This window comes from Curcuma longa, chromosome 12 (genome assembly GCF_044706935.1).
Source record: "Curcuma longa cultivar G26 ecotype Majalengka, Jawa Barat chromosome 12, ITB_CL_G26_1.1, whole genome shotgun sequence".
Lineage (NCBI taxonomy): Eukaryota > Viridiplantae > Streptophyta > Magnoliopsida > Zingiberales > Zingiberaceae > Curcuma > Curcuma longa.
Genome location: NC_133872.1, coordinates 3,604,618 through 3,629,742, shown reverse-complemented (window position 1 = coordinate 3,629,742; position 25,125 = coordinate 3,604,618). Strand labels below are relative to the sequence as shown.

The window sequence follows — 25,125 nt, the reverse complement described above, 5'->3', positions numbered from 1 at the left end:
GGTGGCGGTTCCACCTTTGCTTACGATGAAGGTCCCCCTGACATCTCTACAACCAATCATGGTAATGCTCTGACAGATGTACGTGATATGACTCCTCAGATACAAGTCAACGATGGAACACATACTCTGAATATCCCATGCTCTCTAACAAGTCCATAACAATGATGGGACCTTCACCATACCCACGAGGTGACGTGACTCCCCAGACTCATATATTGGTCCCATAGAGGAGGAAGGTATGCATTCTCACCATTTCGACTTTCTCCTTACTTTCTGTTCGCCATCTTCCTCCTCCTTCACGAACTGACTTAAGCATCGGAGTGGTCATGCCAGAACAACCCCTGACCTTCCTTCTCACGATTGTTGCGAGTGCAGGTTCCATCTTCTTCACAGCTCCTTCATCTCCAGACTTCGTTCGGGCTTGATGTTGAAAAGAGTCAGGCGCATCCAAGAGCGGATCTGAACAGGAACAAGAGTCATTGATTTGGTTAGATCTGTCAGGTTTATTGGTTCCGTCAAATAATTTAAATGAATTAAAATTTTATCAATTTATTTTAAAATGAATTCAGGTGGACTAATCTGTTTAACCTTGCGATCCGTATGGATCGACCTGCGATGGATTTGAATTGATTCGTAGATTGAAAAAATTTATTTTTTTAAATTTAAGTTTAAAATAAAAAATTTAATAAATTAACAAACTTAATCAATTTATATTACAATCTAAAATAAAAAGTTAAGATCAATTTCATTTAAAATTAAAAATTTTAATATATTTAATCTATTTTTATTTTTTGATCGAGTTGTTGGGCGATCGTCCTGTCGGTTTTCTGGCCTGCCCACAGGATCTCTGACGGGCCGCCCCGCCGTGGGTTTGCCGTTTGACGGCTCTGATGGGAGTGATCCCCTTCCGCCTCTATAAATTGATCAAAGAGCGATGAGACGAGGGCAAATTGGTCATGGCGGAAGGTTTCAAGATCGATCAGAAGCACGGTAAGAGCAGGGTCAGGGTTGCCAGGGTCTGGAAGAACGTCGGCGGCGACGGCGATGTGTTCGTCGAGTGGAACGTGGCCGTCAGCCTCTTCTCCGATTGTCTCCCTGCCTACACCTCCGGCGACAACTCCGCCATCGTCGCCACCGATTCCATTAAAAACACTGTGAGATTGTTGTTGGGTTTCGATTTGGTGATAGCTTTATGTTTTGGGTTCGAGTTGTTCCTTTTGTGCGAGACGTTAGGTATATGCGAAGGCGAAAGAGTGCACGGAAGTCATTTCCATGGAGGGCTTCGCCATTCTTCTTGGGAGGCACTTCGCCTCATACTATCCTCAGGTAAAATGGCGTTTTCCCTCTCTGACGTCTGTTCTGATTTCTCGTGTTACGATTCTTCTTGGGGAAAGTAGCGGTCCTTTTTCTGTATCTTGTGTAGGTTAGCGCAGCTGTGATCGATATAGTTGAGAAGCCATGGGAGCGGGTGGACATTGACGGCCGATCGCACTCTCATGGTTAGCTTGTTCATGTCACAATCTCATCTTTGACTGTTTCTCTTCGCGTTGCTCCCAATTTGGAGGATCTTGGTATTTGTCTTTTCATTTTCGAATTTCTCATTCATTCTCCATATAGATAGGGAATGAGTCTTTTCGTGAAGATTGGATAGAGCTAAATGGCTTACACTGAATCAAGTTTGTATTCTTAATCAAATGGTTTCTAATCTCAGACTCTCATAATCATATTGTTTATTGGGTTTAGCATGGTTGTCAGAAAGCACATGGAAAGCACAAAAAAAAAAAAAAAAGGGACAGAACACAGATCTACAAGCTACACTTCGTGTTCTTAACATTCTATTGATAATATAAATATCAATCCACATGAACTGATTTAGATGAAACCATGTGTTTGTAACTATGCCGGTATATTGATTTGTTTCTAGCCGGCAAATCTTTTTGTTTTCTTTATGAAAATCGCTTTTTGCAACTATTATTATTACAGTTTTTCTTCTTTTTTACTGGATTCTTTTTCCATCAGGTTTCAGACTTGGCTCAGAGAAACATACAACAGAAGTCAAAGTTGAAAAATATGGGACTCTGAGTATAACTTCTGGAATTGAAGGGCTTGCACTGCTGAAAACTACACAGGTATTTTCTTATTGGCAGGTTCCAGCTGTTGAGTTGCTTATCTTCTTTCCATTATAGTTGTCATCCTCTTCTTTCATTGTTGTGTTCATTTTGTGATATTTATTCTCTAAGTATAACAAAATTCTACAAATGAAACAAGTTGATCTACCCATTGAACAACGCTACATCAATATGCTTGAAAGCCGACCTTTTTTCTTCTCTTGTTCAATTTCGTTTAATGTGTATGGCATGAAAATGACCGACTTTATAGAAAATGTGAACAAATATAGTTAGAAGCTGAGATTGTACGCTTACAAATGGAAAATACATCAGAAGACCTGAATGGGTGATTGTTAACTCAATTGAAGTTGGAGATGAGACCAGCCAGCTTAATTGCGTGATGTTCCTCTCTGGTACACTTGATATGACAACCCATCTTGTTTACTTGGATGAAATTGAGAGGAAGAACATGTTGAATAAAAAAATTGAACAGTTGCACAAATAAAAACTCACTAAGAATAGTGTCCCTTCTTGCTCTTTGTATCTGTTGTTTAAAAGATGATTACAATGAATCACCTTCTTCTATTCATAAGTCAAATTCCTCACGATTGATGTTCCTTTATGCTCTCTCTCTTTTTCATCATCCGCCTTTGTTGACTTGGATGTATATATATGATGTGGAAAGATAAAACATTGCTTCCATTAAATGGGAAGTTATCCAACTCCAAGGTGTAGTTGCCATCCAACTGCAAGGCGCAGTTGCCTTCCACTAATAGGAAGTTATCTAACTGCACATCTCCTGTAGTTCCTAAGTCCAACATCTCTTACTCGTCCAAATCAAGCCACAAAGATCAAATAAGAACATTCAATTCATACTTAAGGAAAAATAATTTGTGCGATAAAAAACATACTGAGTGATTAATGCTAAGAAACTTGTCACACTTTACATAGTTGTTATTCAAGACAAATTGGAGAAATTTGTATCTTGCATTTATCCCAGATTATATCATTTACATCAATATAAACATCTCTAATCCCTCATAATGATTATTATGTCAAGAACATGTTTAATATCTCCAATCATTATCATTATTCACAATTATATATTTTTAGTACTAAACTAAAAATGTAATTGGTCAACCAGTGAATAAATAAAAAATACGTAAGTTAATTATAATCTTCCTTATTAACTAAAATCTATTCATTTTAATCAGTCACTTTTTTAGTTATGTTCCATAAATCGAATCATCCATAGCCATTAGGATACATGCTAAAGTGGCAGACATTGATTAAAATTTCAAGTAGGCAATTAAAAAGTCATTAAGGGTAAAAAATGAGATTATCTTATAATCTCAAAAGTCTCACATAGTAGAGAAGTAGAGATTCATTCTCCTCCTACTTTTATTGTCGTTATAACACATGTATTATAAATCACATGCTACGAAGTTATTCTCTTTACTAATAAAAAACATATATTTTTCACAAATTTAACATCATATAAATTTTGATCACCCAATGACTAATCCTGAATTCAACTCATGAATTCTAATCTGGCTTCCAGTAGATTTAGTAAATGATTGGTATATTTACTTCGATTATTACCAATTTACAAATGATCTCATCTTGATACAACTGTCAAGTTTATCCCAGCTTACAGGTATATCTCCATTCAGAACTTCATTAGCTGTCCGATAAATAATGATCTTACCTCTATTTACACTTAATAAATAGAGATAATTGTCCATGTGAAAGGACCAATTTTAATCCGTCAATATTTTCACCGAGACTTTATCTAAATTTAATAATGATGTATACACTGAATAGATCATGATATTTCATAATCAAACATTTTATAATATCTGATTGTCTTTACAATACATTACATTCTACGAAATCTCAAAAACTTCACATGTCCTTGAAATGATTTTTTAGTTAATGACTTAGTAAAAGGATCAACAAACATAACATATTTAGAGATATACTCAAGAATAGGGGTGTAATCGAGCCGAGCCAAGCCAAACAGTAAGAGGCTCGAGCTCGGCTCGTTTGATTTTTCTCTAGGCTCGAACTCGGCTCGAGTTCGATTCGAGCTTTAATGCTTAAGCTCGAGCTCGGCTCGTAACAAAATTAAATAGTTCGCGAACGGCTCGGGCTCGATTCGAAAATAGCTCGTTTAAAAATTAAACGAACTTAGTTCGAGCTCGGCTCGTTAACATATTATTTTGAGATCGATAAACAAGCTCGAGTTCGAGCTCGTTAAGCACATAATCGAGCTCGAATTCGAGCTCGTTAAGCACGTAATCGAGCTCGAGTTCGAGCTCGTGAAAACCCCTATAATACATGAAAATCAACTACATACAAAACATGAAAATCACTTGTAAAAATAAATACATAACATATAAAATCAAAATCAAAGTCATAAGCATCAAATTAACAAAACATTAAACAACTTAAAATGTTAGCACATGCCACATAAATATCCTTCACACTTAATAGTTCTTAACCATACATAACATGAAAATTACAAGCAAAGAAACATAAAACCATCATAAATCATTCATCACAACAAACAGTAAAATTCACAAATTCAGATCCAAACATAAAGGAATCAAGTTCATGCCAAATCTGGACGATACCAAACAATTTAACTTGTACATTCAAGTAAGTTCATCCAATGCCCTACAATTTATTTCTTCAGACTAGTAAACCTGCAAAATACAAGTTATTGTTATGCATCTAACAAACTTACAATAAAATCATAAGATAAAATGATGACTTTGTCAATACCTCTTGATGGATGATAATGAAAGCAGCATCTAAGTCAATTGAATTTCTTTAATCTCTGATTTTTCCTTTACATACATAGTACCAAAAAATTAGACATTTAAACATGAACAAAATAATATATAAACCATATGGTAGCAAGTAAATAATAATTTATAAATTATTTCGACATTATTGATTTAGCCATACCAGAGAAGATTCATAAGTATAATCACATAGAACCAACAACGTAACTAACCATTTTACTAGATGCCTACAATTTTACTGATTTCTGCATTTTACAAGGCAAAAAGCTAGCTTAACAAGATTGCCTACAATTTTACTAGATAATTTTGACATCAATAAATATACAACAAAACAGATTGATGAACTGTACTTTCAAGTGGCTAAAGTGACGGTACAACATCAAATCATATATCAAAAGACCAGATGGTGATGGAATAAGATCTTGAGGCAAGCTTAAAGTGAAAAATAGCTGCAAAAGTTTAGATATCAAGGAAATTGTTGGGTTTAAACTTGTTAGTGCACGTCTATTTCATAGCCCATAATCGTATCCACGTCATGATTTGAGACCCCCATTTTGCACAGATGAATCAATAGGTCCAGGACAACAGAACATGATTAATACTGAAGCACCAATAATTGATAAATCTGTAAAAGTACAGTTGAGGGAGAGTAGCAGATGTAGAGTTGACACCAGATATTTATGAAATTGTGTATTCAAACAGAAGCAGCACGAAATGAGGAATGACATGGAACTATGTATTCAAGCATGGAATATATATATAGCTGATCGATTGAAAGTATCGATAAGCACTTAGCAGTAAGCACAACAAAGGGAGGTCTCAACTAAGGGGACACTCCAGATTAGGGCTGTAAACGAGTCGAGCCGAGCTCGAGCCAGCCTTGGCTCGAGCTCGGCTCGACTCATTTTATGCTAGCTCGGCTCGAGCTCGAGCTCGATCGAGCTTGTAAATTTGAGCTCGAACTCGGCTCGATCATTTAATCCAAGGCTCGAGCTCGACTCGAAAAGCTCGAATTAAAAGCAAGCTTTCGAGCTCGAGCTCGAGCTCGAGCCAATCATAACTTGAGTTTATTTTACTGTAATTTTAACAACTTGATCAACTACAATTATCAGTTAAATTACTGGACATCAAAAGTCAAAACAGTGTCAGAACGCACAAGAAAGCACATTTACCACGAAATCCAGGACAAGAACAGAAGTCAGAAATTACATTAAATCATTATATCTTTATTTGATCCATGAAATGACATTTTCACGCCCAACTCCGCCCACTACAGCTCTAGATCTTTAGTTTAGTGCTATGGGGATTGACCTAAAACGGATAATTAGGAGCTTCTGATGCACGTAAATGGACTCTCAAGAGGCATGAAATTGGCACTTACTATACAACCAAAATTCACATCAAGATTTGAAACGCACATAATGCATAAAATGACTTGACTGAAGCCAGTAAAGAGACACAAAGAGGCTCAAAAGGGAAGAAATTATAGTAATTTAAAAGAGCTAAAATGAATAAAATTGATGAAAATACTGATTTTGTGCACTCACAGTCGTGCACTTGCGGCGAAGTTCGGCGATTCTCGGCGATTCTTGAGGCGGCGAGGTGGACGGCGAGGCGGACGGCGTTTCTCTCGGCGATTCTTTAGGGTTTTTTGAGGCGGACCGTCGAGGCGTCGAGTAATCGCGGATGGGTGGGAATCGAGGCGGGCGGATGGGAATTGCAATCGACGCGGGGATTTTCACTTTTTTTTTCCTTTTTTTCTCTTTTCTTACTAAACGGGAGTCGGGATATTTAATATTTTTCCTTTTATGATTTAGTTAAAATCATAAACAGGGGTTTTTATTATTAAACGGATTTTTTTATTTTATAATTTAATTAAGATTTAAGATGATCACCTTGAATCTGTAAAAAATAAAAAATATTAAAAATATTAAAAATTTAAAATTTAAAAAAATTTTATATTCTTATTTGAAAGAGTAAAAAGTACGAACAAAGGAGATCACCATGAGGGAGGAAAAGAATGCCCTTTGTAAGAGCATATTGATGCCGAGGTGACTCGATACAAGAAGTCGAACTTCAACAAATCATAAGTTTTGACTCGGATATTAGAATGAGGCACGGTCACTCGGTCAGTTGATAATCGAACTTTCAGAGACATTTATTTGGTACCGGGTAAACCCCGTACAGATCTACTTTCGAGCCCATCTGATATCGTTTAGTGCTTCGTCCGTAATTTCAAACTTATTTTTTACTATTTATAGTAATTTTTATTTTTAAATTTTTTTGATATTTTTAACTTTTTCAAATTAGGATTTTAATTTACGATCTATTTATAGGCATGTTTATTCATTTACGTTACGGCCAGTTTGGTTGATTGAATAAAATTTTTTTTGATAAAAACTTTAGAGGTGGTGTTGTCGCAGTTTTCTACCCATTGTTCTAATTTCTCGAACTTGTTCTTGTTCTCTCCACAATTCTTTTCCAATCTTGTATCTCTAGAATAATCACTATTTTATCGACTTTATATACTTTTTTAAGAGATCAATATAGAAAAAGAAGAATCGATTAAATTTTTAAACATAAAATATATAATTTAAAAAATCAATAATAAATATAATTAGAATAATTTAAAGTTAACAATTAATAATATTTTTAAATTAATCTAAAATTAAGATATATATATATATATATAAATAAATAAATAAATAAATAAATATATATATATATATATATATATATATATATATATATATATATATATATATATATATATATATATATATACACGAGTTTCTTAATGAACACGTTTGCAAGCCTTCTAACGAACATGTTCGTGAGCTTCTTAACGAACACGTTCGTAAGCCTATTAACGAACACATTCGTGAGCCTCTTAACGAACACGATCGCAAGCCTTTAAACGAACACGTTCGCGAGCCTCTTAACGAACACGTTCGCGAGCCTCTTACACACGTTCGCGAGCCTCTTAACGAACACGTTCGCGAGCCTTTAAACGAACACGTTCGCGAGCCTCTTAACAAACACGTTCACGAGCTCACGAACCAAATACTATTAAGCTCGAGCTCGGCTCGATAATATTTTCGAGCTCGAAATCAAGCTCGAGCTCGGCTCGTTAATGTAATCGAACGAACTCGAACGAACTTTTTTTCGAACCGAGATCCGAATAGCTCGTGAGCGGCTTGGTTTGATTACACCCCTAAGAATCTTGTAGTGTATTATGGACCTAGGGGACTTAATTGTTGATGCCACATAGCATAGGGTGGAAAACTACAATCATGAATATAGGCATATATAGATATGACTACCTTCAGTAAGAAACCCCAATAATTTTATCCATTGCTAATATATTTGCTAATCAAACCCTCGTGTTTATATCTGAACCAACTTAAGGAGTGTATTATGGGGCTTAGAGACCTAAAGTGTAAAATTACAATAATGAATACGGATACAAATAGAGCAGACTACCTAGGATAAGACACCAGTAATTTTCTTTATTGTTCCCAATATATTGGTCTATTTTTGTGTTCTTCTTTTTGAAGAAAATAATATTCAATATTCATATCCTTTACTAAGTGCTCATTTGAAACAGCATGCATCTGGAAAGAAATTTCAAGATGTGCTAGAAGAGGCTATTATTCGCCCTCTCAACATTGAAGGTGAACTGTATATTGGCATTCCTCCTGGTATGGACAAGCTTCCCATTATTTGTTGACAAAATGTAACCTTGGTGTCAATTTTTTTTTGTTTCTGGTAAAGCCTTAATTTCCTTTTCGTGTTTTGTTCTTCTATAATTTTCTGCATACTTAGAGCCATCAATTTCTGATCTTTTCAGGTGTGGAGTCTCGGCTGGCTTCACTCACTCTCGATGAAGAAGAACTAGAACAATTGCTTCAGATCAAATCCATGCCAGATATGCCATTCACTTTACAGCAGGCTAGTTTAGCTGAGGTTGCTTCTGGCCTTCTCGCTTTCTTCAACACCTTAAATGTTCGACGATCTATCATTCCTGCAGCTAATGGGCATTGCTCTGCTCGTGCCTTGGCGCGATATTATGCAGCCCTTGCTGCAGGTGGATGCATTCCACCACCTCATTCACCTCTTTCCAAACCTCTCCTTGGTAGCCACACCCATGTTCCACAACTACTCCCTGACAGATCACCAGAGAAGAAGAAATCTAATATCAAGGATAAAAATAACTCCGAGGTACTCATAAAAAAGGTGAAAAATGCAAAGACAGACATGGATCCTGGCGTTAGTTGTAGCAAGGGCAGCTGTTCATTTACTACTAAAAGCACGCAAGGTAGCCTTGCATCCAATGACACTGATAATGGTGCTGCTTCAGAAATTGTAAGAAGACTGTTTGACAACCCAAAGATTCAGGATGCTATCATGGGCACAGGCGATTACGCAAGCATGGTCATTCCCGACGGAGACTTTGGGCTCGGTTTCAGGAAATTCAATACGCCAAGTGGGAGTTTCGGGCATTCTGGAATCGGTGGTTCCACTGGATTCTGTGACACTCAGCACAACTTTTCCATTGCAGTCACAGTGAACAGGATGTCACTTGGTGGTGTCACCAGGAGGATACTTCAGCTGGTTTGCTCTGAGCTGAACATTCCCCTTCCTCAAGAATTTTCAGAATCTGGAAAATTAGGACCAGACATGCAGCTTAATCTGCACAACATGGGTCCGTAGTATATATTCTCCAAAGCCTCTTTATTTTGCCTATGTTGTAGTGCTAAGCTATGAAGAAATGGAACCTCTTCTTTGTAGGGTTGCAATCATTCACTAGAAAAGGGGGTAAGTAAGATTCTTAACTCTTCGCATTCTATTTCTTTTTAATTGTACCACAATGGATATTGTTATATATGGTGCTTACACCAATAAAAACATTGGCACATTATGAGTTTGTTTGCTTGTATATTCAATGTCAGTGTGCAAATTTTGCATCAAGTAGACCCTCAATTTCTTCTATTTCATTAATTTCTGTCTATGTTATTTTGTGTCAAATTCAGAGAATGAGTACAAACTGAAGACTCTAATTTACTTATTTTCTACAGCAACTGATTGCTAATAATTTATATTAGTGACTTGATTTTTAATTCCTTCCAAAGTATAAGACTCTAATATTCATCAAGAAAATGATAATTATTGATTTAGTTTACAAATCATAAGATAAATTTGTAAGTAAACTCAGTAAAATCGTTTAGAAATCACTGGACTAGATAGCTCACAGCAAACTTATAAGTTAGCCACCGAGTCAAATGGATTAATATTTTTTTTATATAAGATATTTAGTTTCCACTGATTAATTTAGAGATGGACTGTTTGATCTCACATTCTGTCTATCAAATAAATTAAAAAAATGAGATAGAATCTTGATATGATGTTTCAACATCATTAGTTGTTCAGATGTTGTATGTATGTTTATGTCAATTTTGAACTTTGATTATTTGAAAAAAAAACTGTCTTATTATATGGTGCGATTGTTAGAAATAAAGTACATTTTCAAATAATCAGAATCCATTGATTAAACTATTAATGATATTAAGTCACTGCATCAAAAACTACTATACTTCTTAAATTTATTCTATGGATGAAATAGGACATCATATCGTTTTTCAAATTTGTTTATTTTTTTAGTATAAAAAGTTAGCCTTTCTCAAGAATTTTAAAGCTCAATTTAATTCTATCCTAGGATCCACCTAAGGACGGATCTAAGGTGGGAGCTCATTAGTCCCCGGGGCAATGGTGCAACGGTAGGACATCCGAGTTATAACTCAGGGACCCGCGGTTCGACCCCCAGCTACGGCGTATTTGTAGAAATTTTCCTCCAAATGGAGAACGCAATCAAAGGATGCTGGGCATCTGGATTGGCCGCCGTTTGCGCTTCCCGATTTATCCTGATGGTCGGTGGTAAACTTCCGTGGGACCGGACCGACCATCCCCAGAGATGTGGCTACTGGGATTATCATTTTTTTTTTAAGGTGGGAGCTCATTATCCCCGGGGCCATGGTATCGCGGTAAGACATCTAAGTTGTCACTCAGACACTCATGGTTCGATCCCCAACTACGACGTATTTATAGAAATTTTCTTCCAAATAGAGATCGTAATGAAAAGATACTGGATATATCATTTTTTTTTTTTTAAGGTGGGAGCTCATTCTCTTTTATTTTTTTAATATAAAAGTAGGATATAAAAATAAAAAATGAGAGGACGAATGGAGGGTGACTATGTACATAAATACACATATTTCGCCGAAATTTCTAACTCCATGATCTACCGATCAACCCCTGAAAGTAATTCTGGGGCCCACTATCACGTCTCCATGGTATTCGGTTGGTGAGCAGGTGAACCACCCAAAGGAACACTTAAGTGTGTGCAATGAAAATAACACGTCATCGAAACCACGTTGTAATTTATTTCAGAATGAAACTTTGAACTAGATTTCTCACTCGAGATCGATCACTCACATTTCTACTCACGCGTTTACTTGACGAAAGGAGACAGCTCCTGATGCCAATCGCTGGTAAGTTCGGGTCATCGACAAAATTATGATGTGGACGTGGAAAAAGTGCGACCGGGGACCAGCTGAAGCGGCGGACGGACGAGATCAGACCGAGTGCCAACCGACGGCGAAGCGTGTGTTAATTTCGTTGATTTCAATTAACCGCCTGGATTCCACGCGTGCCGCCAAAGGCCTCCTCCATTTGTGCGCAACGCCGTGCTTCTTCCTTCGGGAGCCGAAATCTTCAAATCCCCTGCGTCTCCGCCTCCAAATCTCCATTCTTTTCGGCGAAGACTAGAATCTCTGCGATCGGTCCTAAGCTTTCGCTTTTTGTACGGCGTATTGTGGTTTCTCGGCGCAGATTGCCGGGGACCTGCTGGGGTTTTGCACCTTCCGTTTGTTTCTCGCGAGGTTTAGTTTTTTTGGCTAGTTGCTGCGCTTGGATCGGTTAGAGGTTGGTTATTTTGTTGATCTTTAGCGTGAAATTGATGCGCTGCGTATTTAGATGCTTGCTGGTTTTACCTTTGATTCATGGCTTTACTCGATCAGGTTGTGTTTTTGTTAGATCTTTGATTGCTGTAGTCTCATCAATATATACATGCACGAGAAAGCTTCATTACATGCTGGTTTGAATAGTTCTTGAGAAGACCCAAATTTGACTGAAAAAAAATTTCATCGTGATGAACGCCAACGCATATTTTGATGTTCTTTGCTCGCTGATTAATGAACCTATATACTTACTGACGCTTTTTATATGATTTGGTTTACTAGAAGTACAAGAGTCTTTGGTATTCGTACGAGTTTGTGGTTAAGAGCTACCAAGATCATCTGCTCGTCTATCTTGTCTTGCAACTCCTAATGGGACGGGGAAACATCTTGAAGCGGAGGATGAAAGTATTCTCTTTAGCATTGGTGATCTACCTGGACTACAAGGTGTGCTTATCCACTAAGATAGCTTGCGTGATTAATTTTTTGTTTGTCCAATTGTTTAGAGAAGAGATCAGTGAGGTTTTGTAATACTGCAGGCTGTGCAGAAGAGAGTTAAATGGCTTAGCAAAACCAAAACAAATGCTATATGGGAAAAAGCTCATGAAAGAAATGCTAGACGTGTTCTTAATTTGATGATTGAGATGGAAGGTCTGTGGGTAAAACTGGGTCAATATTTATCTACCCGAGCAGATGTTCTTCCAGAGCCTTATATATGTCTTCTCAAACAGTTGCAGGACTCTCTTCCTCCTCGGCGATTAGAAGAGGTAGTTTGTCCAATTGAATGTGAATTTGAATGCCCCATTTATGCATTTACAGCTACTGAGGTATCATTGAGCTTTGAGGATAATTAAGGTGCAATTACGGAGATGCAAATTTATTCTTTTCTGTCTCAAACTGACTCCATTATAGTCGAATGTACAATGCATCATGAAAATGTCTAGATGATGGTTTAATTGTTCACCGGTATTTTGTTGTATTCTGTTGAAGGTGGGTCCGAAATGATTTATTTCCAATTAATACACATACGATTTGGTTGATGACCATTCTGTTTTGCTGCACTTGAGGATTGTTTTGCACTGTCTAATGCTTCATTGAGTATTTATATCACAGTTCATGGATATTTGCATATGAACTGCATAAACAGATGTGCATGCGTAACGTTCTTGTCTACATGGATTAAAGAAAATTGCTTAGCAAATCGTTCAAGTCAATAAAACTGTTGCTTTTCTTAAAGTTGATGTGTGTAGCGGGCGCGCGGGGGGGGGGGGGGGGGGGGTAACTATCGTTAATGACTAATGACTGAAAAAAGTTTGTCATTGTGTAGGTCTGTCAAACTATAGAGAAGGAGCTTGGAAAAAATATGGGCGACATTTTCTGTCAGTTCGTAGAGGCACCTCTTGCTACTGCATCTGTAAGTCATATTACCAAATATAAAAGTATTGATCCTAGAAATTTTTTGCTTGACATCATGTCTTTTTATCTTTCCTTGACAGGATATGCACAATTTACATTTTTGTTAATTATTTATTAAAATGTCCAAAAAGTATTGAATTGCAGATAGCACAAGTTCATCGTGCAACTCTGAGAAATGGCCAGGAGGTGGTTGTCAAAGTTCAACATAGGGGCATCAAAGAGGTCATATTAGAGGTCTGCAGTTTTTCTCTTGACAAAACTTCAACTAAATTTGAAGTTATCCTGACATTTAATTATCAGCACTGATTTTCAGGACCTAAAGAATGCAAAATGGATAAGTGACTGGATAGCATGGGCAGAACCACAATATGACTTCAACCCCATGATAGATGAGTGGTGCAAGGAGGCACCTAAAGAACTTGATTTCAATCATGAAGCAGGTTAGTTTGTCATCATCGTTATCTTGAAGTTGATTTTACTCTAATTCTCAAAAAAAAAAATCCTTTAAGAGTTGCCCTTTCCTTATCAATGCAATCTTTTAGACATGATTGTTGACAATCTTGTTTTCTCTATGCAGAGAATACTAGAAGAGTTTCAAAAAACTTACGAGTCAAAAGTGACAATGATCCTTTAAAATTTGCAGATAAGGTTGATGTGGTGATCCCAGATGTTATTCAGGTGGAATAGTTGATTACTTGATTCCAACTTTTTTTGCTCGGTCAACTAACTTTTTCAGTAGCAATACTTTTTACCAGTTTAAAGTTTACTTCATGAGTAGTTTTCCAATTTATACTAGCAGTCAACAGAGAAGGTTCTCATTTTACAATATATGGATGGTATCCGCTTGAATGATGTCGAATCACTGAATGCACTGGGTGTGAACAAACAGAAGCTTGTTGAAGAAATTACATGTGCCTATGCTCATCAAATATACGTTGATGGCTTTTTCAATGGCGATCCTCATCCAGGTACACTTGCTTGTTTCTATTTTTGTTATATCCTGTTTTCCTTAGAATCCTGAAGTAGGAACAAGAAACCAAACTTTTCTGGTAGCACAGATACTGTACCAGTTCAATTTTACCTACTGGTGTTTTGTGAATGGAAATGTTCAAACGTGTTCCCATACTTTAGGATAAAGTATTAGACTCTGCTAGTTTGGGAGAAGACAAAATCAACATATTCCACGACCTGCAAGGAAAGGTGGTTTAGAGGCAAAACACTAATTCCACATTAAGCTGCCATGGAATTGGCAACAAGTAAATAAAAATCCTTGTTCATTCTGACCACACCTTGCCCATCATTCCAAAATGGCAGTTGTTGATGTCACTTCTCATCTTTAAATTTAAAATTTTCATAAATTTTTCATATGGAAACTATACCCAGGTAAGTATTTCTTTGTTTTTTTCTTACATTAAAGTGAATTTTTATTTCATTTTTTTACCTTTAAATTAAAAGGTCCTAATCATTAATTATATAACTATTAGAGTTTCCTCATATGCAATTCATTGGTGACCAAATTTGCAGGAAATTTTCTTGTAAGCAAAGAACCTCCTCATCGTCCTATTTTACTTGATTTTGGTCTAACCAAGTCAATTTCAAGGTCTATGAAGCAAGCACTGGCAAAAATGTTTTTGGCATGTGCTGAGGTATATTGCATAATGCATAACTTCTTAGTTCAGCTTATTAACATCTAGAATGTAATTATTTGCCTCATTTGTAATAATTTGCATCTAACATCAGCTTAGCTGATGTGGTCGACTCTTTCTTTTCTCACTTCTATTTCTTACATAACTGTTGGTCCAGGACGTAGAAACAGAAAAAGGTAAATTAGGCTATTGTTAACTGAGAACTTCCATTCTTTTACTCAATGCTCTTAATGGTTGTGCTAACTGCCCCAGCCATATCTAGCCAAATGATGACTTGTGTCATCTAACATTATTTTATAATTTTGTCTAGGTCAGCTTAACATTATTTTATAATGTTGTATTGGTAGATGAGACACGTGAGGGAGTAAATGCTAAATTAGAATCTTGGCGAGAAACACTAGAAGAGAAAGGTTTTAGGCTTAGTAGAGTAAAGACAGAATATATGAAATTTAAATTTAGCAATATTGAACGTAATGAGACAAGTATTAAACTAGGAGATGATGAGTTGTCTGGAACTGAGAGTTTTAAATATTTAGGATCATTTTTGCAAGCTGATGGAGGGATAGAGAGAGATGTCTTACATAGAATACAAACAGGATGGTTGAAGTGGAGGAGGGCATCAGGTGTTTTATGTGATCGTAAAGTGCCTCTAAAACTTAAAGGAAAGTTTTATAAAACGGCAGTTAGACCTGCCATGTTATATGGCGCTGAATGTTGGGCTATGACTCGAGCACATGAGCAAAAGATGAGAGTTGCGGAGATGAGGATGTTAAGATGGATGTGTGGACATACGAAGATGGACAGAATAAGAAATGAGAGCATTAGAGAGAAAGTGGGAGTTGCATCTATTGAGGAAAAACTTCGTGAGACACGTTTAAGGTGGTACGGACATGTACTTAGACGACCGACAAATGCTCCAGTTAGGCGGTGTGAAAATATGACAAATACGCACATTAAACGAGGACGTGGTAGACCAAAAAAGACTTGGTTAGCAACAATAAAACAAGATAAAATTTATTTAAATTTAGATGATGATATAATAGGAGATAGAGCTCAATGGCGTAGAAGGATCCATATAGCCGACCCCACTTAGTGGGATAAGGCTTGGTTGTTGTTGTTGTTGTTGTCTAGGTCAGCTTAACCTACTCAAATTCGCTGCTCCACTTGAATCTTTACTTAACTAACCCAAATCTATGCAAGAATGCTAAAACCTAAACTCTTGTAACTTCCTTTTCCTCCTTTGCCACCCTAATTGGCTCGCACTCTGTCGCCTCTATGCCACCTCGCCCTTATAGTAGTTTCAAGTGATCAAAGTATAATCAGCAGCAATTGAAAGATAATTAGTTATTATGCCACAACTGTGAGTGCCCATGCACCACCACCTTCTTCTCCAGCTTCTGCTGTAGAAACACCATAGAGTTTGACCAATGCACCTCTGCTTTTGCTTCCTCCTTGCTTCCTCTTCCTGTACAATATTAATGCATCAATGCATGCCCTACTGCAATAGCATTGATTGGAATAACCACATTGTCACTGGATACTTTCTCTAATGTTCATTAACCTTGTGAACCTCCCAGAAAATTAAAAGGAAGTATGTTTAGAATATTGACAACTTAAAAATTCTAATCATACAAGTGAATCACCATGAACACAAAACAACTGAAAAACGTGTAGTGTTGTATTAATTTGGATTCCTTTGTGTCTAATTTCCTTTCTTCATCTAGCAAAGTTTACACAAATTGCCCAGATATAATTTTGGGCTTTGGTTGAATTCACTTGGCTACCTTATATTTTGTTTAACTGTCAACTTCTGCTAGAATAATAGAGAATCAACTCACAAATGGGAAGGACTTATTAATGTAATTCATCCCAACTATGGAGAAAGTTTATAAATCATCTGATATAGAATTCTATTCTCAAATAAAATCCATCTATTTCTACAACTTAGCTTGCTTTATCAGGATTTCCATCATGTTTGTAGGGATTTTATGCAATTGCTTCTGAAGGCTCTAAGAAGGCTATAGGTTTATTGGTTATCGTTAAGACATTCTTTTTAGAGCATGAACATGTGTTGTGGCAGGGGGATCATGTGGCTTTATTGGCAGCCTTTGCTGAAATGGGGCTTAAGCTGCGTGTTGATATGCCAGAGCAGGCAATGAACATTGCAACAGTATTCTTTCGCACTTCCACACCAGCAAGTGAGGCACTTGTAAGTATGAATTTTGTTTGTTTTGCATTCTTTCCTTTTCCAGTTTGGAAGTCAGACTAATTATTCTGGTTTAAATTATCTTTTACATTCTTTCTATCTAGGAAACCGTAAAGACTTTGGCTGAGCAAAGAGAGAAGAACATGAAGGTTCTTCAAGAAAAGATGAAAATGAACAAAAAGGAAGTCCAGTGCTTTAACCCTGTAAGTGTTAGCAACTGCTCTTGCTACTTCCTTTGCAGACATTCTTTTCAATTTGTCCCTTGATATTCTGCTGGCATTATTATTGTATGCTTTTTCACGCATGGTAGCTATGGAAATTATGTATACTTCTAAGGGTCATTGACTCACTAAATATATTATACAGGTTAGACGTGAATAGTCTTTATAAATAGATATCATATTTAGATAATTGTAAAATCTTACACATTCATGTTATTAAAAATTAAGATGATCACTTTTTCCCAGGTTGATGCTTTCCCAGGAGATGCAGTCATTTTTGCGAGGGTAGTGAATCTTCTTCGAGGTTTGTTTGCACATTTCTCTTCGATGTTTACATCTAAATGTAATGATATAATGCTTTACAGAGATAGTATTTCACTTTCTCAGGGCTTTCATCTACACTTGATGTCCGTGTTGTTTATTTTGACATCATGAGACCATTTGCTGAGTCGACACTAGTAGGGTGAATATCTTGGTTGCAACTTCTCAAATGCCATTCTTCTTTTTTTGACTTATTCAAACATTTGAATCATTGTACTAATCTTTTAATTCACCGACTTTATGTGATATTTGTGTGCATTAGAAGCATCAGCAGTGGACCAACAAGAAATAGCCAATGGATTTATGATTCACCAATTCAGTCTAATGTGGAGGCCAAGTTGAGGCAGCTCCTGGTTGAGCTTGGAAACGAGAAAATACTCGGAATACAAGTAGGTTTGGCATAGTTGATGTTTTGCTGTTTGGATAGAAAACTCGATAGACTCTTTTAATATGATTAATAAAATAATTTGACAATGAATACATGCTGAGTTATAGACACTTTTTGGTGTTTCGTTCTTTCCCATGTTTAATATAGAATATTTAAGTGGAATTCATAGAATATTTCTAGGTTTAGATTTTTAAGAACTCATTTTAATAGTTTTAACTTCAGTTCACTCTTGTATTTTTCTTCTCTAGTTATCTGATTTTATTTCTTATTAGTTTTAGGCAAACTCTTTTCTGTATATCATTTTGTTGAAGTTTATGCCCATGGATTTTCAGGAGTTTTATCGAAGAATGCTTTTGTTTGATTATATATGATATTTAAATTGCAACTTCATTACATTCATTTGTTACTTAGACCTTTTAATTTTCAAAAAGTTGCCTCAGTGACTTGTGACAAGGAAGAAAAGAGAGGTGAAGAAAATGTCCTTGAGGAGATGCTGAATAGTAATTTAATACAATTCATTACATGTTGAATATCTTACACTTGTATCTTTTAATAGGCTTTTGTTCCAAAATAAAGGAATGATGATAAAATGTTGGCTTAGTGAATAGACTCATTGTCTTTATTGCAATAAATAAAATATTAAATTAAATGAAAATCTAAGTTAAGGCTTTTGCTCCTCAGATAGAAGTAACAATAAAATATAGACTTATAATATACTAATTATGTTTTGGTTATAATAATTAAACAATTTTGAACAAGAAAGAAAATAAAGATTAATTTAAAAAAGGGTAGCTCTTGAAAGTCTATTTCATTCTCTTCATTCTATTGTTGAATTGATCCAACACCTTTGTTCTATGGTTGTTTGGAGAAAGGGGAATTTCCTGAAGAGAGTACCAAATAATAATTTAATTTATTACACATCATGTATTCAATTTCTTACCTTAATGTCTATATATAGATTTTTCTCTCAAAATAAAAGGAATAATAAAAAGTATTAACTTAGCAAATGCATTCATTCTAGCGTTAATGCAATAAACAAAAAAGTAAATCTAGAAAAGTTTAAATTTTCAAAATGTCTTCATCAATTGTTAGCCGAGACAAACATGCATGTTGGTCTGAACATCATATGAATCCAGAGGAAGTTTTTTTTTCTCTTCTGGCTATAAGAAGCTTAATTTGGAAAATTGCAACTGGAAATCAATGCGGAGTGCAGTATCTCATTGTTAAATAACATATTATAATGATTAACACATGTTGAATTGGTCATTCAAGTGAGGAAGTAGTTGGTGTTGACATTTGATTGCTGGTGGTAATGGGATCAGAGTGAAGGCCTAAACTGTCTTAGAATTGCATTTGGTAAACACTAACGTTGAATAATATGAACCAAGAGATTGCAACTACCATAGAAATCTTTTTTGAGATTACAAGATTGGATGTCTTAAAAGGAGAATTAGCTGCATATCATAATTGTCACGGTACAAGTTCCACTACACCAACGGTTGCTTGGTCCATTGATAAGTGAACTAAACCTGGAGGACATTCATCCAAAGGTCATGATTTGAATCCATATGATCGAGGAATAGTTTCACATCCAATGAGGTGTAGGTACACTTCATGGTCAAGACCAAAAGAAGTTACAAGTTCTAAGGAAAAAGTAGTTTGGAATTTGGAAACTTGGATTCACAGGATTAAAAGATGTTCCTTTCTGCCAGTTGATTTGTTTATTAAAAAAACACTGTTTCTTCTTTCATATTTTTGCTTGGTTTACCGAGTGTTGTTTTCTTACATCTTCAGGTTTGTGCATACAAAGATGGAAAGGTTATAATAGATACCGCCGCAGGTGTGCTAGGGAGATATGATCCTCGCCCTGTTCAACCAGACACTTTGTTTCCAGTTTTCTCAGTAACCAAAGGAATCACTGCTGGAATGGTACATTGGCTTGCTGATAAGGGGTAAGATACTATTGAGTATTATCTGAATTGAAGGTCATTTTATGTAGTTCGACAACATTAACTGTGCATGGACAGAGATGGTGATATTCTGATGAACTAGTGAGTGATGGTGGTAATGCTAATTGGCTATTGCAATGAAGTGAGGGCGTGTCCTGCATGTTCTTGCAAGGATTATTTGAGATTTAGTACCATCTAATAACTTCATATCTTTCACAACAGATAGCTGAGTAGTTACTGACTCCTACGATTTCAAACTATGGTTAAGCCATTTTACATTTTTGTGAAACAAGTTGCATGGTCTTGTCATTAACTATGATTCACAAACTAATATATGTTCCAGCACATGGTTATCAGTTTATTTGTGAATATCTTTGACAATGGGATCGTAGATGATTTTATCTAGTACTTCCGTCACATGAATCCTACGTATATGGAAATATTTGCATTCCTCTCGTGAAGCAATTGAGTGATAAGTACATTTAAGAATCATACAAATTCTTTGTTAAGTGTGAGAAATTACTTATTAAACAACAATATCATATAGGATTTAGATGATATTTCTGTTCCTATATATCTAATTCTACACATTTTTTGGGTAATGGATGCTCTGATAAATGTTGATTTTTCTCCAGAAAACTCGAGCTCACTGAAACCATAGCAAATATCTGGCCAGAGTTCAGCGGCAGCAAAAAGGATATAAAGGCAAGGACAAAGAATCATGTGATTCACCAAGAATATTGTTCTTTTTTTTTTGAGCTAAAACATGGGTTTCACCATGCATTATTATTATTCTCACTTCAGGTTCATCATGTTCTTAATCACTCATCTGGTTTGCACAATGCTATGTCTGATGTTATGAGGAGCAACCCTTTGCTAATGTGCGACTGGGAGGAGTCTCTGCGTCATATTGCTAGGTCAGTTCCCGAGACAGAACCTGGTTCCCAGCAACTATACCACTATTTGTCCTTTGGATGGCTTTGTGGTGGTGTTATAGAGGTATCCTCTTTACTGCAATGCAACAACGATGTAATTTTTACCTTCTAATATTACAAAAATAAGCAACATTATGTTGCCACATGTGATATTGGTTGAATATTGAATAGTGCCTATCAGCAGTAAGTTAAAAGACGGATTGGGATGTATTCTGTAACATGCAAATGTTACTGTAATGAAAGAAAGATAAGCTACATTATAACTAGCACAGCTTGATATCTGCATATTTGCAAATATTTTATGCTTGATATGGTTTACTTACAAATGTTGTTTGAGTTTATTATTATTATTTGTGTGTGTGTGTACTCTGATATTCAAATATTTTCTTTCATGTAACCAGCGTGCATCTGGGAAGAAGTTTCAAGACATTCTAGAAGAAGCTATAATCCACCCTCTCAATATCGAAGGCGAACTATATATCGGTATTCCTCCTGGTACGTTCAGTCTCTGCTTTTCTAGTCCAAGTAGCTAATGCTCCAAATTTCAATCTTGATTTGATAGATAGCTTTATATTGACATCTTTAATGAAGGTACAAGGGTAGATATTACAATGAGCACTTTCAAACAATTCAAAACAAGCAATGTATAAATGGATTTCATTTCTCACCCTGTTTTCAAATTAAATGGTTCTCACTTTACTATCTCACTTTACCTCTTTTCAAGTAATTGGTGGTAGCCCACCAGTCATTCAATACATTAGTTGGATATACTACGACTGTTTTGAGAATATAGGATAGAGGTGAAGAAATTCTGAATAATATCAGCTGTAGTTGTTAGTGTTTCAAAATCAATCAAGGAAAAAGGATTGAAACACTACTATATTTCATCAAGTTTGTTGTGTAAGATACAACATAAAATTGTCCCTAGCTAGAAGCTTTTGAGTTTAGGGCAATTTGTCAACCTCATTATTTCTTTCTTTAAAGATGTTGACGAGCATTCTCATTAATGTTTGAACAGTTTGGTCTGCACTCTTTGTTCTAGTGTTCGAAAACCTTGGATGATTTCTTTGTAGGTGTGGAATCTCGGCTGGCTACACTAACCCTCGACAAAGAAGAGCTGCAAAATCTTCTTGAGATCAGAAGCAGGCAGGACATGCCATCCAGCTTACAGCAGGTTAATTTAGCTGAGATTGCATCCACTCTTCCCCTACTATTCAACACACTAAATATCCGACGAGCCATAATCCCTGCTGCTAATGGGCATTGCTCTGCTCGTGCCTTGGCTCGCTACTATGCTTCTCTCGCAACAGGTGGATTGATTCCTCCACCTCATTCATCCATGTCCAAGCCTCTCCTCGGCCGCCATGTCCATGTCCCAACACTTCCTTCGGCCAAGCAGTCTAAGAAGAAATGGAAAATCAAGGAGATTGTTAGCGCAAACAAGCATTCACCAAGTTCAAATATTGGCAATACTGAAGGAGGAGACTGGAAAAATATTGGCAGAATATTTAGCAATCCCAAGATCCATAATGCTTTCATGGGGTTGGGCGAGTACTCTGATTTGGTCGTTCCAAATGGCAAATTTGGCCTTGGGTTTCGGAATTTCTACACCACAACCTGTAACCTGTCAAGTTTTGGGCACTCTGGAGTCGGCGGGTCTACTGGATTCTGCGATATCGAGCACAATTTTTCCATTGCTATCACAGTCAACAAAATGTCCCTAGATGGCGTCACAAGAAGTATAGTTCAGTTAATTTGTTCTGAGTTGAACATTCCCCTGCCCGAAGAGTTTTCGAGCTTCGGGGAGAAAGGCCCCGATATGCAGCTGCAGCTTATCTAGTCCAATAGCCTAGCTCAGACTCTGTCTATATCCCTCTCTACTTCTGAAAGGTTTTCTTATACTATCAAGCATGATTTAAGCGTTTGAAAGGCTCAAAAAACGCCAAAAGAGTTTATTTCTTAGTTCTTGTTCATGTGATGTTGAAACAGAATATGACAAAATTATTGGAACAACTATAATTGGCTCAACTTTGTTCTCGTGCCATAGAAATTGTCATTCTTCAGTGACTAACCAGGCGTCCATTTGTTGGCTTCATCAGCCACACAAATGCCGCAGAACTGGGGCCATACAGGTGTGCATCGCCATTACTTGCTGCTGCTCTGCAATGGACGTGTGTCAGTCATTGTCGATCCAATCATTTGGTCCATACATTTAGGACGCATAACTTCGCTACACGTATTCTAGACTGTGTTCTTTTTTTTTTAAAAAATTATTTTTTAAAAATTTATTTATGTTTGTTAACCGTGATGACCTCTTATCAAATCTTTATTTCTTCACCTGAAAGTGCTGTTGCAGATTGTTCATGCCACAAAAAAATCTACATTGTGTCGAAGAATAAGCACGCCATTTTTCAATCGAAATAAAAATAAATATGCGGTTGCGTCTAAAATAATCCCGTATATATATATTCGCATCATCGTCGTCTTAATCTCATGCCTTGGCCACAAATTCAATTATTTAATAATAAACGCCTCTAAATATCTCACCCAACTTTATGTACCTGTTCCCGTTTATAAAAAGGCGGCGTTTCTTGGGAGTCCGACCCACGGGAGACCGATGAAAGCGGCGCGGCGACGGAGGAGGGCGTGCGAGCTCTGCGGCGGCGCGGCCGCCGTGCACTGCGAGGCGGACGCGGCGCATCTCTGCTGGCCCTGCGACTCCCACGTTCACGGCGCTAACTTCCTGGTGGCGCGCCACCTCCGCCGGGTCGCGTGCACGGGCTGCGGCGCGCTCGACGACGACCGCCTCCTTTCCGGAACCGGATCGACCGGCCCGATCCGATCGCTCTGCGGATCCTGCGGCGGAGGCGCGGCCGCAGTAGCAAGGGGGGCGGTGGTGGTCGCCGACGAGGAGTCGGACACCGAGTCGTGCGTGTCCACGGCGGAATCGGCGACGGCGGGGCGGCGGAGGGCGATCGGGGGCCGGCCGGTGGGGGCGAGGGAGAGAGTGCGGATGGCAGCGGTGGCGGTGCGGGGCGACGCGAAGCGGCGGAGGAAGGGGGAGATGGTGCTGGCCCTGAGGAGATTGGAGGAGGCATCGGGCATGCTGGCGGAGGTCATGGCGATGCCGGAAGGTTAAGAAGAGCGTCGTTCATGATCTTGCCTGTTCTTTCTTTCCCCCAACATGTTCGATGAATCTTGTAGCATAAAAAAAATCCCTAATTTCTCTATGATCTGGAATTAACATTTAAAAAAAAATCCCTAATTCCTGTTTTAAAAAATTATAATTTACCTCCTCAATTGTGTTAACCATGTTGATAAATAAAAAAAAAAGTAAAAGAAAAGGAAACGATGAGAATTGAAAACGCCAGATTATCGTTCATATCCATTTATAAACTTCCCTTTCCCAATTTGAGGGTTTGGGTCGTGATGCAGACAACGATGTGATTGAGGAGCGAGCGAGTCCTTATCCGTGTGATCCCACCTTAAGAAGCGCTGTCCAGGTATTCAATCGATCCGTTCGGTCTGAGAGATGTTTTCAATCGAATTCTAGGGTTACTTTCTACTTAATCAATTAATCTATAATACATCACATCGATTCATAAATAATCCGGATTGTGATTCATAAATATTTAAATTTTTTATAAAAAATATTTCATTATTAATTTACCTATTTTACCCCAGGGATTGAGTCCATGATTCAAAGATTTATCATAAATAATTAAATTAATTATAAAATTATTTCATTATTATATTTTAATTCAAATATTTTAAAAGTCCGTTTGATTCATGTATAATTATAGTTATGTTATCAAATAATCATACAATCAAAGTTAAATTTAATTAAGTTATGAGATATAAAATATAATTTAATATTATTTGATTCAATTTATTTAGTTGAAAGAATAAAATATAATCAATTTAATATTTATTATATTATTCTTAGATTTAATTTATTTTTAATTAATAAATTAAATTAATAATATTAATAATGATAATAAATTGATAATATATATAAAAAATAAATATAATTTATTTATAATTTTTTAATAATTAAAAAAATATATATTTTTAATAAAATAATATTTTAAATTTATAAGTATTTAAATTAA

At 36.6% G+C, this 25,125-nt stretch overlaps 4 protein-coding genes and 1 long non-coding RNA gene across 6 annotated transcripts; 4 read left to right on the top strand and 1 right to left on the bottom strand.

Annotated features, from left to right (window-relative positions):
• Positions 1–854: 854 nt before the first annotated feature.
• On the top strand, positions 855–2,186 carry LOC141843473 (uricase-like). Its single transcript, XM_074731527.1, has 4 exons — positions 855–1,154; positions 1,234–1,326; positions 1,424–1,499; positions 2,020–2,186. Exons 1-4 carry the CDS (start codon positions 957–959, stop codon positions 2,184–2,186), a joined length of 534 nt encoding a protein of 177 aa, XP_074587628.1. The 5' UTR covers positions 855–956.
• A 2,341-nt stretch (positions 2,187–4,527) lies between these two features.
• Positions 4,528–6,576, bottom strand: LOC141843261 (uncharacterized). The gene is made up of 3 exons (XR_012603023.1): positions 6,466–6,576; positions 4,896–4,960; positions 4,528–4,816 (listed from the first exon to the last, which is right to left on the bottom strand). It is a non-coding gene; the product is annotated as an uncharacterized LOC141843261 (long non-coding RNA).
• Positions 6,577–8,472: 1,896 nt separating this feature from the next.
• LOC141843260 (uncharacterized) lies at positions 8,473–9,821 on the top strand. Its single transcript, XM_074731319.1, has 2 exons — positions 8,473–8,619; positions 8,769–9,821. The coding sequence occupies exon 2, from the start codon at positions 8,840–8,842 to the stop codon at positions 9,629–9,631; it is 792 nt and encodes a 263-aa protein (XP_074587420.1). The 5' UTR covers positions 8,473–8,619; positions 8,769–8,839; the 3' UTR covers positions 9,632–9,821.
• Positions 9,822–11,682: 1,861 nt separating this feature from the next.
• Positions 11,683–23,038, top strand: LOC141842978 (uncharacterized). Of its 2 annotated transcripts, XM_074730987.1 has the most exons (19): positions 11,683–11,899; positions 12,217–12,378; positions 12,471–12,698; positions 13,259–13,345; positions 13,492–13,581; positions 13,661–13,787; positions 13,925–14,025; positions 14,147–14,315; positions 14,872–14,993; positions 17,074–17,202; positions 17,304–17,402; positions 17,667–17,724; positions 17,808–17,883; positions 18,004–18,130; positions 19,924–20,081; positions 20,714–20,783; positions 20,883–21,077; positions 21,415–21,508; positions 22,087–23,038. In XM_074730987.1, exons 2-19 carry the CDS (start codon positions 12,304–12,306, stop codon positions 22,851–22,853), a joined length of 2,772 nt encoding a protein of 923 aa, XP_074587088.1. In that variant the 5' UTR covers positions 11,683–11,899; positions 12,217–12,303; the 3' UTR covers positions 22,854–23,038. The 2 variants fall into 2 exon arrangements, with proteins under 2 accessions (XP_074587088.1, XP_074587086.1); XM_074730985.1 differs by having other exon boundaries at positions 20,714–21,077.
• A 537-nt stretch (positions 23,039–23,575) lies between these two features.
• Positions 23,576–24,243, top strand: LOC141843647 (uncharacterized). Its single transcript, XM_074731700.1, has one exon. The coding sequence runs from the start codon at positions 23,631–23,633 to the stop codon at positions 24,150–24,152; it is 522 nt and encodes a 173-aa protein (XP_074587801.1). The 5' UTR covers positions 23,576–23,630; the 3' UTR covers positions 24,153–24,243.
• Positions 24,244–25,125: the final 882 nt, after the last annotated feature.